General features: G+C 42.2%; 2 protein-coding genes across 2 annotated transcripts in view; both read left to right on the forward strand.

Annotated features, from left to right (window-relative positions):
- The window catches only part of USP3 (ubiquitin specific peptidase 3), a 25,189-nt gene extending 11,278 nt beyond the window's left edge, over positions 1–13,911 (forward strand). Inside the window, exons 5-14 of the mRNA XM_031055865.1 lie at positions 329–411; positions 962–1,075; positions 1,755–1,868; positions 5,826–5,972; positions 7,847–7,953; positions 8,122–8,202; positions 8,879–8,997; positions 9,142–9,255; positions 9,368–9,435; positions 10,181–13,911. Coding sequence (XP_030911725.1) covers positions 329–411; positions 962–1,075; positions 1,755–1,868; positions 5,826–5,972; positions 7,847–7,953; positions 8,122–8,202; positions 8,879–8,997; positions 9,142–9,255; positions 9,368–9,435; positions 10,181–10,346 — 1,113 coding nt within the window. The 3' untranslated portion in view covers positions 10,347–13,911. The remainder of the gene's footprint in view (positions 1–328; positions 412–961; positions 1,076–1,754; positions 1,869–5,825; positions 5,973–7,846; positions 7,954–8,121; positions 8,203–8,878; positions 8,998–9,141; positions 9,256–9,367; positions 9,436–10,180) is intronic.
- Positions 13,912–14,942: 1,031 nt separating this feature from the next.
- FBXL22 (F-box and leucine rich repeat protein 22) lies at positions 14,943–18,595 on the forward strand. The gene is made up of 2 exons (XM_005419687.2): positions 14,943–16,193; positions 18,115–18,595. Exons 1-2 carry the CDS (start codon positions 15,859–15,861, stop codon positions 18,458–18,460), a joined length of 681 nt encoding a protein of 226 aa, XP_005419744.1. The 5' UTR covers positions 14,943–15,858; the 3' UTR covers positions 18,461–18,595.
- Positions 18,596–20,380: the final 1,785 nt, after the last annotated feature.

Raw genomic sequence — 20,380 nt, forward strand, 5'->3', positions numbered from 1 at the left:
TGAATATTTGACATACATACACACACACACAAATCCTTGGCAAAAAGAGCCTGTGATTACCTGTATTGTCCTATTCTAGATTTATTTGCACAGGAAAAGATGTAGTATAGTTTTCTCTTGGCAGGAATGAGTAAGAAAGAGTTTTCATGTCAAGATGGAGCTTCAGGGCAGTTTGAGCTGCTGAGGTGGTTGCTTTAGCTTTGCAGCTGCACTCAAGTGTAGTTGGTTATTGTTCAGACCTGTGCTTGGTCCGACAGTGATGGCTCTGCAGGAGGGAAGTGGTGGAGCAGTGATAAATCTTTCTGTAACCTGACTGTTCTCATTCTAGGGAAGCACCACTGCCCTTTGTGCCACAGGCCTGCGGAACCTGGGGAACACTTGTTTCATGAATGCAATCCTGCAGTCACTCAGGTACCTTCCCCAGCTCTCCCACCACTCTCAGGGGGCTTGTGTGCTGTAGCATTGGGCAGGTGAATTTGGCATGGTCCCACTGGACAGAAGTGGATCTGAATTTGCAGGAGTGGGTGTGCATGGGTTGGTAAAGTTGTGTTTCATGGTGTGAGGCACATCCTGTGGTACGGCATTCCAGAGGAAACCTGCCGTGTCCTTGGCAGACCAGGAGAGTGCTGAGGCCAGTAAATAAGTTAACTTCCTCAGCAAATGCAAGTCTGGGTTGTTAGGAAATGATAGCTCCGTCTGGCAGGGTATCTCTTAGTCAAAGCAGAGCCAAAATGTAATCGTTTTAGGAAGCTGGGATGACAGTGATATTTGCAGATCTGCGTAGTTACTGACAGAAGGTATTTGCTATAGTGTTTCTTGTCTCTTAAACTGTTTGTGATTGCCATCCTGTATCACTGCATGAAGTGGTGTTTATGCATTTCAAAGAACAAGCTCCAGAATACATAATATTATCCTTTTCCTCTGCCCTTTAAGGATTTCATTCTTATTTCATTTTTCCTAGTAACATTCAGCAGTTTTGCTGTTACTTCAAAGAGTTGCCTGCAGTGGAGCTGAGGAATGGGAAGACGGCAGGGCGGCGAACTTACCACACCAGGAGCCAGGGGGATAACAATGTGTAAGCTGTGTGTGCCTTGTGAGCTCTTAGCTGTGCAGGGAACAGCAAGTTTGGGCTGCTGGGGCCACTGGATACTTTTGATCTTGCACAATTCACAGGGGACAAAGGCACAGAAGAATAGCTGTCTACAAAGAAAGAAACTCATATCACTTGCAGCTTGCTGTTACAGGTCTGATGCTGCAGGGAGAGGCAGTCACATACATCAGGTAGTGCTGGAGTGTGACATGTTAAATCATGTTAAGAAGTCCTCTTGATATATGCTGCAGACATTATGCTCCTGACTTCCAGCTAAAATAGGGTCATGAGGATGTGACTGCAAGTCAACCTACTGCGCCTACTACTGCAGAAAGTTCAGGAGTAAGTGATTGATGATCTGTAGGTTGCTTGAGCAAGGGTTAAAAAGATGTTAGCAGAGTCTGCACTAAAATGACAAACAGTGCATAGGTGTTCACATGAGTCTGTCCTGAACATCTGAAATATAATTTTCCAAATCTGTGTGTCTTCAACAATTGTGGGTAGGATTTTGGACATGAAATCTTTGAAGCTACTGGAAAGGATATTTACCTAGTCCTTACAGTCTTAACCCAGCTATTGTCTGATACTTGTACCATTGAACAAGTAAACCTCTAAGGGTTGTAAACAAATGCACATTAAACACCAGCTCTTACTTTCTTTACAGTTCACTTGTGGAAGAATTCAGAAAGACACTCTGTGCTTTATGGCAAGGAAGCCAAACTGCATTTAGTCCAGAGTCTTTATTTTATGTTGTTTGGAAAATAATGCCAAATTTTAGGTAAGTTTTTTAAAAAAATAACAGTATTCTTGATTGCAACCACATATTGCTGGTGTCCTACTCTGAAATGGACTGCATCCACAGGATGCACTCTGTGTAGCTTTCCATATGCCTACAGATGTGCTTTGAAAAGGATCTTTGCTTTGATCAGCAGTTTTCTGTTCATCAGTAGTGCTTGCTTTTTCCTTCTGCCACATGTAGCAGTTTCAGAGAGACTAAGATCTCACGGGAGAAACAGTGGTATTTGTACCTTTGAGCTAGTGCTCCAAAGGAATCAAGCTATTGAGTGGTTGGTAAGTGCCAAGTGGAGGGTGTTGACTGAACCCAGGCTTGGCTGCAATAAGAAAATGATGCAGTCAGATTAAAAAAGATACTGCACCTACAGGTCTAAATGCAAACATACTGGCTGAAACTTCCTTGATTCTCTCAAAATACAGTAGTCACCAGCTGGACATGATACAAGGGCTAGAAGAGAAAAATTCTGTGCATAATAAGCATTTTGGGCCCATACTTACAAAAGAGACGATAAAGAGAAAGTGGTAAAGAAGGTTACTCAAGTAAACCCAAGTATCATTCCTCTCAAAGGTCTCCCTGTCCTGACCCCTGAACCTCTTTCAAAGGAGCACTGAAACCTGTTAGGATATATTGTGATGAAGGTAAGTTGCTGTTGTAGTTTATCATAGTTTGGTTTTTAGTTAAGGAAAAAATCCACCAACTATGGAAGTAATTCCCTACAGAAACCGTAACAGCTTCCTTTGGACCTGGCAAAACCAATCAGCTAGCTAATTTTAAATATTGACACCCTGTTAAACCATTTAAAAAAGTGAAATACGCCTCTGTGAGATCACCATTAACAACACAATCCCAATTCAGAAGCACAGAAACAGCTGAAAGCAATGCTCTGAGCCTCCGTGGCCACGGCCTGGCAGAAACCATGTGACCAACAACAAAAAGCCATTTCCTAATGCAAAGCACAAATAAAATTAACTCACTCAGTGCTATAAAATTCCATTTGAAAACAAAGAAACCTGCTAGCGCCACTTCTCCCCCCCCAAAAAAAAAGAAAATTAAAAGCACATAAAAAGAACAACATAAAGAAACCAACATTGATAAGAAAAAAGAGCCAAAGCCCAAATGAGGAAAAAAAAAAGCCTTAGTCTTAAGCTAAAATTCTCTTTTAAAGCTGTGATGGAGATATAATTAATACATCAGACTCTTTTTCCCTATAACTCATAAAATACCTTGGAGAGGGGTAGTGTTCTAACCACAGCCATGAGCAGGAGCACCAATACTAAAGCAAGCAGATGTTGAAGTAGCTGTAATTTGATGAAAAGTTTAGAGAGTAATTAAAGAGATGGAAAACTTTGCTCCAGGGATAGAAGAGACCTCTGTTTCCCAAAAATAGATAAAGAAAACTTTTGTCTCTGTACTAGAACAGCTCATCCTTAAAATTGCACTCCAACAAACTGAAATGACCCATGGTAGTAGTTGTGAAAAATCTACCAAACGTAGGAGAGACTTCATAATTGTAAATTTCCAGGTGGCTGCTATTAGTGAAAATTAAAACCATGAAAGAACTGTTTCTTGTGAACAAATCTCCATGACATGGCAAGAAAGACTCCTCTCCCTAAGTAAACTGAGGAAAGATTATTTTAGAAGTAATAAACTGACTGAAAATACCACATTTTGTCTCTTTATATTGTCAGAGAGAAAAGAAAGAAGAGTTGGAGGGAGAAGTGTTCTGAAGGTTTATTCTGATTTCTTAATATTTTTCTTTTAGTTTGGTTAATAAAGATTTCTTTATGCCCTTTAAAGTTTTGAGTTTGCTTTGCTCTCCTCCTAATCCTTATCTTGCAGCAAAAAAATCAATAAATAATTCTAAGGAGTACATTGGCATTTGGCCAGTGCTAAACCCACTACATTAATTGGTGTATTAACTGAAAAACTCAGATTAGCGAACCAAAACCACTGCAATTGCTCCATGTTCTCACATAATAAAGGTGTCCTCTTACCTGTTCTATCTCTAGCACTGCTGAAAAGATGCTGTGAATACATCTGCACAATGAATAACCCAAACAACACAAATCTGTTTGTTCTGTTCTTGATACAGTTAGTTATCTTTCATTTAGCTTATGAGAATCAAGGAAGTGTAATGCCAGCAGTTTTAACAAACATATAATTTCTTTGCAACTTTGGGTCAGTAAGTCCTATCTTGGCTGTACAGGACTGTGGCCTGTTGAAGCACAGCAGTGTTTCTGGGTGCTGGGTTTTCTGTGTAAAAGGTAGGCAGTGCTGCCCATGTGTCTATATACAGACTCTTGGATTTATTTTAAAGCTGCTGGTTTGGAGGAAAGCATTACTGTAATCCTACAAGGTGAAAATTTTTGGTTTTGTTCTGTTATCTCTTAGCAATACTCTCACTGCACACATCTGTGTTCCTCACTAAGCCCATCAGCCTCACATTGTATATTTCTGTTGCAGTGAGTCTGTTAGCATTTCTCTCCCCTTCTGGGTACTCTGCCATGAATCTTACAGGATTTTTCCCTCCCCTGAGCATTCACATTTATAAACCCACTTATATTTCTCTCCCAGACATTCCTACCTGACAGTTATTGCCAGCACTTAGGCAGGGTAGTGAGGTGGAAAAGGGGAGACCTGATGAAGCAGCTTATGAGAACGGAACGGACAGCAGATGGAGGGGAAGCCAGCTCTTGCTATGTAGGGATTTCTGTAGCTGAGGCCTACAATGACTTGCACATACTTAGGTCAGTGTTGCACAAAGCTTTCAGTGTTTCACTACGTATCTTGTCATGCTTTGTCTCAGTGTGCAGCTTAATGGCAAGTGCACAGCAGCTGTTTGTTGAATTTGATGCATGATTCAGCTTAAATAACTTGAAAGGAATGTTTTACCCTGATGGCTTCTCTGTTCTTTTTGGTAAGGTTTCTTAGTGGTGAAATAATAATGGTGATTGAGCAACATTGCTGCTGATGGCACAGCACATGTGAGACTGGAGCCCTGTCCTACCAAATCCCAATGCTCAAGAGATGCTCTGAATACCCCTGCCATTACCTCCCTCTCCCAGAATATGAGTTATGCAGGGGAAGTTTGCAACTCTGAGCATGGCTGTAGATCTCATCCTAGAAGAAATGGTGCTCTCATCCTAATTATTTCAGACTTCATATTGATGCTGAAAGATGCATGTGGAAAACAAACCTAGAGACTAAATTCCTGCCTTTGGTGAGGAGGGGACTAAACAGACAAACAAACACAGGTACTTGCCAAAGTGAGTGGGATCTGTGACTGAATTAGAACCACTCAGAAATACTGACTCTGCATCCCACAGGAACAATATGTTTTGTGGTGTCTTTCTTTTGAATCTTACCAGGTTTGAGATTACAATATATTGACCTTCATCTGTGGCCGATTCAAAGTAGGGACAAATAGTGTCCTGTCTGAATGAGATTCAAAGCAGTTCTGCTGAGCCACAAATCAAACACAGTCAGTACCAAAGAAGAGAGAGGAGAAGCCACTGCTGCCATCCCTTGTGTATTTCATTTAACAGGGACACAGGCCTGGGATGCCCCTGGCACAGGCAGGGCTGGTGAGGCCAGATAACAATGTGGCAGCTCCGTTAGGCCCAGCTATGTGAGCACATGGTGGGTGTCTCCTGCTCCCTGCTGCTTTCTCTTCCTATCTGAATGGTATATTCTTAAAGGTTTCTCCATTCTCACCAGAGGCATGCAGAGAGTGTGAGCTGCAAAGGACCAAAATCACTTATTTTGTCAGGACATTGCCGTGTCCTTCCAGAGGCTACTTGGCAAACTTTCTTGGTACCAAGCGCATATGGAAAGTTTGCTCAGTAGGATTAAAGAAGCAAAGGTTTTTTTCCTGTGACCCTGGTGCTTGCTGTGTGTTGCCTCTAAAGCAATTTTGTTATTGTTTCCTTTTCTCTTAAGGGGATACCAGCAACAGGATGCCCACGAGTTCATGCGTTACCTTTTGGACCATCTACACCTGGAACTCCAGGGTGGCTTCAACGGTGTTTCACGTTCAGTAATCTTGCAAGAAAATTCTAACCTGTCTGGAAGCAACAAATGTTGCATGTAAGAAGTGGTTTTTAATTTCTTCAAAGCCTTCATGACTTTGCATGGGTCTGCATGTGGTGGCTCTGGAATTTCAGATTCAGTGTTCCTTGTTTTAAGTTTTCTTCAGTGCTTCTAACTTTAGGCAGTACAAAACTGTAGGTTATGAAGATGAGCATTCTGTACAATCTGTGTCCCTTCAAAAGGAAGTGTCTTAGATCAGCAGTTTTCATAGGTGTGAGTGAACATACAGGCTAAGTTGTAAAGTCATTTTAATTCACTTGTCTTTCAGAAATAAAAAACTATTTTCTATAGCCCATAGAATTCTTTCTTCTCCCCAGACAATATAATTGTCTTAGGGTGATAGATAGTCTCAATGATGCAGGAGCAAAAACGATGGCCAGCAATTTTGATGTTTAAATTGTGAGCAGACCTCCTGTGTAAATGACTGAGTAGTGCAGTTATCACTTGGAGTCAGTTTTCCAGCAGATGATCTCATGTATCACTTGACAGTTACAGTTGGTGCTTTTTTTTGTGCATAATTTTGGTTTTCATACTACTGTGTACCTTGAAACAGGTGTAATTTGGGTGTTTGACTCCTCTTTCTGTATTTCTCAAAATACTGTTTTTTCTGACCTCTGTCCTAGCTGTGTTTTCTCTTAGATTGAAACTCACACAAGAGAGAAATCCTTATTTTGCTTCAGGAAGGAAAGTTGTCAGATTAGCCTGCACATTTGGTCCCTAATTCCCTACAGAAAACTAGAGTTTGAGTTTTTCCTTCTGTACTGATTAGGACAGAGTAAGCAGGCCTGAGATGCAGGGTTTTATAGATGCTTTGTTAGGGAAAGCCTAACAAAATTCAGACTGTGCTCTTTACTGCATTTATGTTGTGTTGCTGATGCTTAAAAATCCCCCAGAAGAATCTTAAAATGTTTGTAGGATTGACATTTATTTGAAATCTAAACTGATTTTGTTTTGTCAGTATTTTGGATGTCAAAATCCCAGGAGAATTTAACCTTTGTTCACCTATCTAATGTAAATTTGTCTTGAGAAGGGCTTTCCAATTGTGCAGTGACGTGGGATAATCTGCCCTTCTTGTGAGGGCACTTTAATGCTTCCAGTGAAGTAACAGATAGGCTGTGAATGCTCTCTTCTTGTGCACCAGTCCATGTGAGCAGCTATTTCCTCTTGCTCAGGAAGCGTTGGGATGAGCTGTAAAGATGTAGGTGGAGTGCAGGCAAGGAACACAGGTTTCTGCAAGCCTTAGGAGTGTATAATAATGTAACTTAAAATTTGTGTGTTTTTAAATTGGACTGTGAGAGGCAGGCCCATTACATAATCTGCTGAAAAATTCAGTAGGAGAGTAATGAAAGATTAGAGAACAATGCTGATCTTGCACATTGTTTATCATGTTTTAATGCAACTTAAGCTGCCGCTGGCAGTGAAGTGCAGAAATGTGCTCAAAGAAGTCAAAAGCATATGTAAGAAAGGGTGTAGAGTTAAAACAAATATATGATTGACCTACCAAAGAAGAAAGAATTTTTGTTTCAGATGAAGTCTTAATTACAGGGTTAAAATCCTGGACCTGTGTGAGCATCCAGTACAGCTCGACTATAGAAATGCACCCAGCTGCACCACAGCACTTTCAGTTTGAGCATCTGCTTAGAGCCCCCAAGTTCACCCTTTCTTTAGGTCCAAGATAAAGCAGTGTAGGCACTACATTCATGTGATGTGCCCCTGGGCAGCTGCAGTGCCTGTTCTGCCTGGAGCACCCAGTCCCTGTTTCATTGGCTCAGCCCAACAGCAGGAGGTGTGAGCACCAAACATTGGACAGGTGTTGGGAATTCAGCTCAGGCTTTCTGGGTGACTGTCCTTCTCTGATGTGGTTTGTCTAGAAATGGAGCATCTACTGTTGTCACTGCCATTTTCGGAGGCATTCTTCAAAATGAAGTCAACTGCCTAATATGTGGGACTGAATCTAGAAAGTTCGACCCATTCCTAGGTAAGATGCTGCCTCTTGTGTTCCAAATACTGTGTGACTTAGAGCAGAAGATTAAATCTGAAGCTTGATACATTTAGATGTCACATGACAGACCCAGCATGTCAGCCTGAACAGACTAGGCATTGCTCTACTCAGCCCTAATTTTGTTTTTAAATTATTACTTTCTAGACCTTTCGCTAGATATTCCAAGTCAGTTCAGAAATAAACGTACTAAAAACCAAGAGGGTGGACCAATGTGCACGCTACGAGGTAAGAGTGCCTGGCTCATGAAATCGTACCAGGCCCAAGAGGATTTTCTTTCTAATCAGAGCATTTCTAATGTAGTTCACTCTTCCCAGACACTGATCTGTACTGTTGCCTGTGGTGTTCGCTGGGGCTCTGTCCTGGGATGCATGTGCCCATGCCCACAGTGGGGGTGGCTCCTGGGGGTTCTGCATTTAAATCACATCAATGCAGTCCAGCAGGTTAAGCAGCAGTACTGTTACTGACTTTGGTTTTTACAGGATGTTAGTTTTTACAGATTTGTGAATAGACTTGCTGAAAATCATGAAATATTCAACAAAACCCTGTTGTTTTGTCTGTTCACTTTGTATCTAAAGCCAAACAGGCTTTAAAAGTTGAATATTCTATGTTAGAAAATAATTTATCTTAATTTGAAAGCAGTTTTGCTGAATGTTGGATGGAATCTTGTTTGGAAGATGGAGATTTTGGGAATGCATGTTTGTTTCTTTCAAACTACTTCTAGCTGCTTTCAGGAACAGGGAAGGTTGCATGTTGCAACACATTATTGTATTAAACATTATATAGCTTTTTTGCTGCTCAGATGGATATAACTAGAATGGTTGCAGCAAATGAGCACACCTATATTGCTGTATTTGTTGTATTTCATGTTACAAAAACCACTTGATGTATCTGCTTTTTCTAGATTGTCTTCGCAGTTTTACAGACCTGGAAGAACTTGATGAGACAGAGCTGTACATGTGTCACAAATGCAAAAAGAAACAGAAGTCCACCAAAAAATTCTGGATTCAGAAACTACCAAAGGTTTGTACAAGCATGAGAAATAACAGCATGAAAAATGTCAAAGGAAATAATGGTTCAACCAAGACCTCTTCCTCCCCATTGCAGTGTCCAGAATCAAGTTCAGCCCCCTCCTGTAACACACCTTTTATAACTGTCCCCCTGTAGGTGCTATGCTTACACTTGAAACGCTTTCACTGGACGGCATATCTGAGAAACAAGGTCGATACGTATGTTGAGTTTCCCTTGCGAGGCCTAGACATGAAATGCTACTTGTTAGAGGTAAGAAGACCTCCTGATGCCTCCTGCAAGGAATTCGTTCCATGGCATATGTCTTTATTACAAATTACAGGGTGCTACTGATATTTGAGGAGTTTGTTTTTTCCTACCACAGCCTGAAAACAGTGGCCCAGAGAGCTGCCTGTATGACCTCGTGGCTGTGGTTGTGCATCACGGCTCAGGGTGAGTACGTGCAGCCAGCCTGTGCTCCTGGCACAGACCTTCTCCCACTCAGGTACATGCAGAGAGAATGAAGGGTGTCTGTCCCGAGGGCATGTGTGTTAACTGGGGGAAATAAGCTGTAGTTTATAAGCTGGCAGGGAGCTAAGCTGAATTAATTTCGATAGATCCAATAGAGTCAGGCCTGGGAATGCACCCTGGCAGCCTTTGGGGTTAATGACTACGTGTGTGAGATTAAATGAAAATAGTCTAGTGCCTCTACAAATAAAAAAGTCCTAAACCAAGAGGAGGAGTCAGGGGGCCTTCCAGGAATTAATGTCTCATTTTGAAATTCTTACTATGAAACAGGACTATTTTTTCCTTTTTATTCATGTTGGAAGGTACACTTGCCTTTATGTTATAGAAGTGTATGAGCATGCTTGGGACAACTGCCGCCCAAAGATGTGTATGGTGAAAGAGATCATCACCATTACCTTTCCTGCCACAGTAGTGAAGGCTCACAGGAACACCCAGGGAAGGCACTGGGCATATTTTGAAGTCAAGTTACTGGAAGTCTTTTAACTTTTCCCAGCCCTGGACAGATCTGTTGAGAGTAACAGTAGATGGGACAAGACAATGTGTTCCTGTAGAACTTTAATTTAAAGAATTTGAGCCCCGCTGCTCAAAAAGAGAAGCATCTGCTGTGCAGGGCCGTGGGTATCTTCCTGCAGGAGTGTCCCTGACTGTTGTCCCTGTGCCTGCTCCACAGCGTTGGCTCCGGCCACTACACAGCGTATGCAGCGCACGAGGGCCGCTGGTTCCACTTCAATGACAGTACTGTAACCCTGACTGACGAGGAGACCGTGGGCAAGGCCAAGGCCTACATCCTCTTCTACGTGGAGCGCCAAGCCAAGCCTGGAGCAGAGAAACTTTAATACCTCCTTTGCATTCTTACTTATCAAAGTCCACTGGACAAACATTTCCATTTTTCCATAAATACTTGATCCAAGACTTATTAATTTCATTGTGCACTTTGCAATTTCCTCTTGTGGGTTTTTGTTTTGTTGTGTCAATGGTAGCATTTGACTTACTGAACTTGGACACAAACTAACTTTTTTTTTAGTTATACCAGAAAACCTCAGCAGATTTTGATTTGCTGCTTTAGTTGTGATAACTCAATTTTTATATATATAGTTTCATGAAATAGTTATTTGACTTTTTTATATTAATGTTTTCAGTTCTCACTTTCTAAAGGCACATTTACATCAAAAAAACTCTGTCCTCCTTACAAGCAAGATAAATGTGCTTTTGATCATGAAAAGCAATACAACTTCATGCTGTTCGCAGTCCTATTATGTAGATATGACTTAATCTCTTTAAATCAAGGAATTGTTTGCACGTACTACTTTCCCTCGTGCAAGAAACTTAAACAGTGACCTCTGACCAATCATCCTTTGTCTGCAGAGGACAGGCAATATAACATCAGTAAGTAGGCCAGGTAATTGCTGCTATATTGGTGTATTCAGGCTGGTGAATTTCAGGAATCATTGTAAATAAACAGTTGGTTCAATTGTATCAATACTGCAATTTAATTACAGTACTGCTCAGCTATGCTGCCCCCTACCCCCTGCAAATTCAAAACAATTATCTTTACCTGTCTAAATTACTTTGCCCTTTATGGAACCTGAATTGCATTTGACATCTCTTGGTTTACACTGTCATCCTGAAATTCGACCGTGAACACTTACGTGCTTGAAAACTGTGGAGACTTCCTGGCAGTAGAATCCCAAGTAGAACCCCTTAGTTCCTAGTGGGAATTGGAAGCACAGCCCCAAGGGCTGGGGTTTGTGAGAACAGGCATAGGTCTAAATGCAGCTCTGCATGCAGCTCTGCTCCATGGCTACAGTTCACTTGGAAGCACGAGGAGACAGATGGTGTTGCAGGTGCTTTGCATGAAATTGTTCTGTCAGTTCAAGTGCAAACTCAAGGAAGGATGCTCAGTCTCTCACAGCAGAGCCCTCACAGGAGAAGTGCTAAGCGTGTTTGTGACTGGAGCAGGCTCAGAGAGCTCCTGTGGCATTTACACACTGGCCCAGGGTGGCATTTTTTTCAGTCTCTAGGTGAACACTAGAGTCATGGTGCAGTTTCTAAAACCTGGCTACGTAATAGAGAAAGACTACACTAAAAAACCCAAACCAGTTTTAGCTCTACTGCTGATGAGTGGAAGTCAGCTACTGTGATGGGAAAGGCAGACAGGAAAACCACTACTGCCAAAGCCAGGAATCTGACAGAAAACATGAAATTTGAGAACTGCTCCATTTCAGATCTGTTCCCTCAGTCTCTCCTTTCTAGCTGGCTGTCTTGTGCCAAGCAAGGAGCTGGACGCTCCTGAAAGCTCAGTACGAGGAGACTACAGTTCATGGAGAGTCCCACCACCAAACAGCAGCTCTTAGTTAACTACAAAATTCAGTTGTCTGAAAACTCCAAGTGGGAGTCCTGTTTTAGTTGATGCCCCCGAAGGACATAGGTGGGGAGGCTGGAGTGGAGCCCAGAGCAGCCTGGGGCACAGGGAGTGCACAGCAGTGCCTTGCCCTGGGGTCCTGCTGGCTGTTCACAGGCCACGATAAGGACAAATTGGAGTCAGGCATTTGGTACAGGGCCATTCTTGAGAGCTTTGTCACAGCAGCTTAAACCAGGAAAGGGAGAAATTGGCTTAATCCAAAACTGCAGAAGTCATTCAGCATGGCTAATGGGTTTTGAAGTGTGCACACAGGTTAAGACTATAGCGTTATTTGATACAGTGACATATTTATAAGGATGCAGTCTTTTACTTAAGTTGAACAGTAACTAGAACTGCCATTTCTTTAAGCTGTAGATAGTTTGTCACCTTCCCTTCCTTACAGGCAGTCTTTCTTCTAATCGAGAGTAGGTTGCTGATACTTAGACAAGCAGAAAACGGAGCAGGTAAAGCATTGTATCACATTCCTGCCATTCATGCTGCTCACAGGGACCTGCACAGATGCCACCTCTAGCTGTGTTTTCTCTGCATGCTGCTTGGACCGGATTTTTTTAGAATTTACCTTTGAGAATGCCAAGCTTAAAATACATGACTATCTCTGGGCCAACAGCAGTTTAACTTACAGTAGTCAGGTGTATGCAGTGTTCTTGCAAAACAGTGATGTAAATGTGCCTTTCTGTATTTTTAGAAATTTAAATTTGTAATCTTCAGCAACATTCACTTCTTTTAATCGACTTCTACTTGTCAGCAATTGTTTGGGTCAGAGTTATGTTCTGACTTGAGCATTTTCTTTCAGTCCCATTTGCTGTGTCCCACGCAGCTCCTGGGCAGTGGTGTCTCCAGCAGGGCTGTGTGGGGCTGCTCTGGGGAAACGATGCAATCACAGCAGGCTGTCCTTGCAGCAGGTGCTGCTCAGGACTCAGCCATATGCTTTGCTGGAACAAGTACATTGTAAATCCTTTCCTAATTTAATTTTCTCCCACTGCAAACTCAGATGGGCAGTATGAACAGTTTGTTGTGGCAACACAAGTATTTCTCTTCCTGGTGGAGAACTTTGCTTATCCACTGTATTCTATTCAGTGTGGTGTCGGAAAAAAAGTAACTGAGCACTGAACCAGTAACATAATACTGCACCTGGCCTAGTATTACCTTTTTAACCTAGCTTGTATATCCTGTATTTATCTATTCGCTTGTGGGGGGGAATATCTCTTTCATTTAAGCCAAATGTTTTTTTCTACTTACTGCTCATCATAGTACACACTAGCTGGCAAGAAGATTTTTTTCTTGCTTGAGACTGCTCTGCAAGCAGCAGCTGCTCTCTACAGTTCAAAGACTTGCATCTTTTTCACCAAAATGTGTCCAATCAAAGGTTGTCCTTTTGTTACTGATTGTTTAGCCACGTATACAACTGGAGCCAATATTTATGTCAATCAAACCAGCAAAATGTCCAGCTCCTAAATGTCAGCAAGAGAGTTTAAAAGTTTGAGACAGGAAGGGATAGTGGACTTGTATCAAAAACAGGAGGCCATTTATGATGATTTTGCTAAATCAGTGGGAAGTGTAACACATGGTGTTAAGTTCCCCCAGCAATGTTTCATTACTGATGTGTCTGTGTCTTACTGATGAGGTAATGGGCACCTTGACAGCTGATTCCAACGTGCTTTAGGATATTCTCAAGTACTGTAGTGCCATAGTTGTAATTGTTTACCATTAAAATCTTGTGTGTAATTTTCAGTGAGGATTACTGACTGTGCTCATCTTGTGTGTTTCTGGAGCATTTCCAGGATGAATGTGAATTATATCTCATCACATAGTGTGTTTATGGAAAATGTGCCATTAAAGTGTCTCCTTTCCTTAGAAAATGAAACTCCTTGTCCTTCTACAGGCTTGCAGAACATTGGTGTATGTCCTCTGAACACAAATGACAGAATACTGTACCTTGGTCTGGGAAAAACAAAATAAAGCAATTGCAGTGTTCCTAACTCTGTCACACCTCTACCAAACTTAGCACCTAACCCTAAAGAGGACCTGCCATTCCATTTTGAACTCCTTGTCACCCAACTGCTGTTAATTTTTATGTCAGATTGTGGTGTGTCCCCTCTGTCTGGCAAGAGTCCATCCTAACATCCTTGTCATTCAGTTTTGCTAGATTGTTGATTTGTTGTTAATTTGGGGGGTTTCTTAATTGGCATTTTTTAAAATAGTATTCCTGTTATGTGTAACTCTGAGAAGTCTCAACTGTTTAAACCTGCTCAAAAACAAAGGTAAGTTCTTGAGATTTGAAAATGCTAATATGAGAATGAAGAACACCTGCAGGCACATCTTTTAAGCTGCTGTTTTCCAGTAAACTGCATTACCTGGAATGTGAAATCTTCTTGTCCCTTTTGTGGCATTGACCAGAGCTGTTTCTGACAAGGGGATGGGGAACAGCAATCTCCTTATCATTTCAAAGCTAAGATTAAATGACAAAGGATATCAAACCAAGAAGACTGGCAATTGTTAAACACAGCTTACTGTATATAGTAGAAAGTTACTAACTAAAGAATGAAGCAGAAAGAATTGCATTGCTTTGTGTATGCCAGCTGTGTTCAGACACACACATTACTCAAGCACTTCCTCAAGCTATGATCGTTGCAGACTACAAATTTCAGATCTTGTTTTTCAGAGTTGAATTTTAAACTGCATTCTTGGGGTGTGAAGGAGGAGGTAAAATTGAGTCTCATTCAACCTTGTCCTGTATTAAAACACTCCTAATCAAAATGCCATAAAGTTTCCCAGCTACTATTTGTGTGCAGGCCACTTGAAAAACTCTCCCAGTGCTGTTTGCTGTAACTTTTTATGGATTTGTTGAATGTATTTATTCTCTTGTATTAACATCAGGCAGAAAGTGACTATAAATACCTTCTTCTCAAGCATTTTTGATTCACAAGCTGGAAAGTTAAAGGGATGCTTATTGCATTTCATTCCAACCTGCCCTTGCTGTAGCTTTATTTTTCTTCTAGGAACAACTTTCTGCTACACTTTCTCCAATTTCCGTACAACAGAGACTTTTACTTGGAGAACCACTTTCGTATCTCCTTCTTCCACCAAAGGGTGGGAAAAAGATTTCTGTGGTAATGGAACTAAACCTACAAAACCAGAACAGCCAAACTTGTAAAACTTGAGCCAATAGAAGACATCTATTAAAAGCACAAGCCCACATGGAACTAAACATAGCCTCGCTGTTCCCATGCATGGCTGCCTCTGTGTCATTGCTTCCCTCCTGCAGAAGGTGGGGACACAGCCAGCTTTTTTTATGGAATCACAGCTCAGCCTCAAGTAACTGTGGGCAGGAAACTGTCCCTACCTCTGGGGCCTGTGAACTGAACTGCAGACTGTGTGTGTGCTTCAAGGCACCCAGAGACTCTTTCAGCTCCTCCTAAAAAACTCTATGAAAGTTCCATTATCCATGTGACAGTCCTTGAACATGAACCAAATGTGCAACCTCAGAAAAATCAATGAACAAATAGAGAGCCAAGTGTTCTCTGCCAAACCAAAGTGCTGCTCAGCCAAATCTCCTGAATGGGAAGCACTGACAGAGATAACGCCCGGCAGCTGTAGCTACAGCCCCACCCCACTCCAGTAACTCAGCACAAGAACTTTGCTAACTCCAGGAGAGTCTACAAGGCTGGGGAGGGGGGAATCCCTTTTAAGGAAGCATTTCATGACAGTCAAGTTGTACATGCCCATTCCATTCCCTTGGACAAAGAAAGCACAAGCTACATACATGGTTCTGTTCCTTTCCCTGTTCTGAGCTTCTGCACCAGTTGTTAGCCAAAAATAAACCCCACTCCACAACCATATATGTGCAACAGCCTCCTGGTGAGCATGAACCCCTCCAGCACTGCTATTACTCCACCCGGCCAAGACACTGCCACTGCTGCTGGGAAATGCACATAACCCAGCTCAACCGGGAATGCCTTCTACATCTCTTCTCTTTTCTGGACAAAAACAGTAGGAAAAATCTGGCAAAAACATGTCACAAGTTACTAGAAGTGTTTCAGGATCCTTTACTGTGGTCTTTGTTGAACTTTCATTCTCCAGTGGAACTAAAGAAGGATAATTTTCTCCTGGGACCTGCTTTAAAACACTTATCCATCTGCTGGTATTCAGAGAGAGTCAAGGTGTGTAACATTGAGGACTGGATGAAAAACAGTTTCCAGAAAGACTTCTGTAAGAGGCATGAGAACACTGTCAGTGATTTTTTACTAGACGTTTGCAACAGGTACGTTCTGTGGGTGTGAGTGTGCAGTAACTGCCTTGAGATGAGTGAAATCAGAGTTATTTCAAATACTCCATAACCCCTGCCTGAAATGGAGCATGAAGTACATGAGTGCTTTGCCTTTACAACTGTAGTGTGAGTTCATTTTACAGTGGCAATAGTGTATACTTCCTCTAGATATCCCTTAAGTCTATGTTTTCCTTCTTTTTTCCTAAGAATTGGTTATTAATATGGGAAAGTGCATCCCTGCCTCTCACACTGCTGCTCAGCTAAACTACACCATTCTGGCAGTGTCTGGGGGGTGCCTGGAGCAGAGCCCAGATTTCAAACACTGAACACACCTCATTACAACCAAGTTCAATTAACATGTTACTAAGTGTCAGCTGTGTCAGCTTTAGTTCAGTCTAAAGTTCTGAAGTTTAAACTCCCAGCTGCTTCTAAACTGCAGCGAGGGAAGAGAAATGCCACATGGAAAAGCAGCTCTGGGTGCACAGCTTTTCCTTCACAGCTCTGCTGCTGCAAGACAGCTCTGAGGAAGGAGCAGAGCAGTGACAGGAGGAGGCTCACAGGGTAGAGCCTCCTCCCCTGTGTGTGGGGAACATCAGGGCTGGCTTGGTCCCAAAGCAGAGCCAAGGGGCTGTGGCAGTGCTTCCCTAACATGGTGCACCTGTGCCACAGCCCTCAGCTTTGAAACAACAACTGCAAAAATTATGGGATAGTGACAGGAGAGAGCCAGCAGCAGTTCAATCTCGAAACAAGGACTGAAAAGCAGCTTCAAAACAGATTAAATTGCAAGTGCCAGATTTCTGAAGTAAATGTTCTAGAACAATTAGATAAAAATCTGAATTAATTAAGGAGGAATCAGCATACCTGTGCCTAAAAAGGATAATACAAGGTCCTATCTATTTTTACTGCAACCCATTGAAAGCATTTCCAGTCAAAATTCCTAGCACTGCATACAAAGAAAAATGCAAATTAAATATCCAGCTTTTCTTCCTGAGTTTAAAGTAGTTTTATTCTGTTCGAGCCTTTCTTGATTGCTGCCAGCCTTTTCCTCCAACTGCTCCTAACAGAAAAGAATTTTAAAAAAATTCTGTCCAGAGGCCTCACAAGAACAACATTAACACAGACCTGTGTGTGATGCTCTGTTCAGCTCGGTGGATGCTGAATTGCTACTGCCTGCAGAGGGGGCTGAGCCAGGAGCCAGACATGGCACATGTTTGCAGGCTGCTGCACAGAGCTCTGCAGCTGCTCCAGGACAGCATCAACACCCCACTGGGGACAGGCCTTTCCTGTACTTCCCCAGGCATACTCAAGCAGCAAGAAAAAGCTTTTTTCATTTGCTGCATCATTGTTTATAACAACAGAATTCCCAGTTTCAGTGACTCAAAGGAAAGTTTAAGAGCTGAGTGGGGTTCGAAGACCGAACACTTTTTAGGAAGCAGGTGGCTTCAGTAAACCCAAGGAGATAAAATATATCTGCAATTCCTGAAAATTAAGAGTGGGAGTGCCTTACTTGCTCACGCTTAGCATGTCTGCACAGCAGTCTTCTCTCAGTCGTCCTCCACTTCATCCTGAAATTAATCTCCTCTCTGCTGGGTCTCCTCTGTCTGTGCCTGGAGAAGCACAGCACCATCCAACTCCTTAAGAAAAAATGATGCAGCCACAGCTTAAATAGTCCTCCACATGCCACTGTGCCGGCTGAGCTAGAGATGTTGCTACCAACAGAAAAAGCAAAGTAAGCTTTGCCTTTAGTTAAGTTGAACATTAAATCTACATGTATGCTCACCTACTTGTGCCTCCTTGCCCCTCTTGATGAAGAGGAGGCATTTTTCAGCCTTCATATTTATTCTTGATGTTATTTGTTTCTGCAAGCTCTATGATTTATTTTCTCCCATCTCACCTGTCACCATCCTGCTTTCAGATGTCCAAATCTGCTGTCCCTGACCCTCTCTGGATGTGGCCATGTTACAGATCACTGCATTTTGCAGCTTCTCAAGAGCTGCCCAAACCTGAAGAGCCTCAAACTGGAGAACTGTGTGCAGATCACTGACCACACCCTGGAGGCAGTGACCCTCCACGGAGCATCACTGCGAACGCTCCATGTGGATTTCTGCCGCAATGTAACACAAGCTGGGCTAGAGAGAGTCAGGGAAAAGTGTCCTTCGGTGATGCTGAGAGCAGAGAGAAGTGCTAACATGATCCCAGACAGTAAGCCAGGAAAAAAGCTGATGCTTGAAAAAGGATCAAGAAAATTGGTTCAGCTTTAAAGTGTGGGTATTTTACCTCACTGAGGTAGCAATGAACTGTCACTACTTCCACGGGTTCTGGTCAAATCCAAACGAATTGTTGTTTTGTAAAGAGAAAAGACATGCATCTCTTCCTGGACAGGCTTCAGGAAATAACTCTTTGCTCTCTGTTGTTCCTTGAAACTGGGAAACCCTGCATTGCTGTCACAAAATGCCAGATCTGCTGAAAACTGCAGTTCTGGTACCCTTGTGCTGCAGATACCCTCACTCAGAAGAGGGAAGCAGCAGTGTGTTTATTGAGGTCAAATAATTTGATAGAGTTCAATAAATTTTATGAACTTTTAAGAAAGTTTAACAGTAGTTTGGCACAGTGCAGTAAGTTTGATGGCAAGGTTCACTGACTGCATGGAAGAAACACAGACAGAGTGAACTGAGGCAGAATGAGTCACACAGGGACCTGAGATCACAACGTTAAGGAAGAGCCTCCCTCTGCGTCACGAGGTTCAGACTGGACCCTACACTTTCAAAACTCCTTATGTAATGGGCAAGGGCATAAAGCCACAGCAGAGAGAGCCTGAGTCACTGGAGGATTTTCACAAATTTCAGGACAAGAGTGATTTACAAACTTCTGTTAAAGGGTATTACCAGTTATTCCATCCACTAAGGAGGATAACCACTCCCTGAAACATCTTTCTAGCAAAAGCAGAGTACTGACCACCAGCACTTCCTTGGTGATTAACAGTGGCAGCTAATTTACCAGGCTTTTTAATTTAATGAGAGAAGCATGGATTCAAGGCACACAAAACACAGTTTGACCCTCTGCATGATGTACTTACATCAAAAAGATGCACCAAGTTATTTTTTAAAGCTGACTTTAAAGGAAGTGTAATCTGAACAAGTGCTAATTCAGAGAACTAACCCACAAGAGAAGGCAGTGACTAACAGCCTGTCTTTTAATGCTAAATTAGGAATACAGTACAGACCAGCTGCATATAAATGCCCATTTCTCACTGCAAAGTCCAGAACCAGCAGCTATTTTCATCCCAAAGCACAAGGCTGTCCCCTTCCTGCACACTGCTCTGCTACCTGGAAGTGAAACTTTTTTTTACATACTTTTGATGCTGTGCCACCATTGACAAAATCTGACACCAAAGAGGACTTTACAGCTCTCAACACAACTGAATATACTCACTTTGTCTTCTGATCCTGGTTAACTGATCCACAGATATACCTGGTACTCTCTAATCTGGCTGAGATAAGAAATAAATCATAGCATTACAGCAACTTAGTCAATTCTAGAGAAATACTTGATCAGTATAAGCATCTGTAAGAAACACTCACCCAGAAAACCGATGAGAAAATGGAATTATTCCACCTTCATTACTTAGAGATATTTAACAGCATGACACTGTAAAAGTGCTGTTTCATTAACTCCCTCCTAAAGTTCAAGTAGGGCCCTTATGCACCACAGGGTAAGGAAGAAAACTGGAAGTGCAGATAAGGAGACACAGCAATCCTCACCCAGCACTGACAGCTACGAAAGGACACTGCTGAGCTGAACAAATTTACTGTGATGTGGAAATTGGGAAGCTGACAAAACTTGTACCTTGGATACACTACAACAGTTCCACACACTGCTGACAAGCCAAAACAAGGCATGATCTTGTACAGTCACTGCAGCAAGCAAAGATCTCCTCGTGCCACCAGCTCTCCCAGCACTCTGTGGTGAAAGATGTCTCTGTAGCTGTAACAGGAACAGATTTTCAAGTAGCTACAAGATATGAAAGCATATTTGCATATTTGCATCTGTCTACATATTACTTAAGCCTTTTTGCCAGTTTTCTACTAGGACTTGGGGGGAGGAGGGGCAGGGTATTTTGTGGGGTTTGTGGTTTGTTTTTTAATTTTCTTTTATAGAGCTAAAAAGGGTCTTCAAACACT

This window comes from Geospiza fortis, unplaced genomic scaffold (genome assembly GCF_000277835.1).
Source record: "Geospiza fortis unplaced genomic scaffold, GeoFor_1.0 scaffold171, whole genome shotgun sequence".
NCBI classification, from domain to species: domain Eukaryota; kingdom Metazoa; phylum Chordata; class Aves; order Passeriformes; family Thraupidae; genus Geospiza; species Geospiza fortis.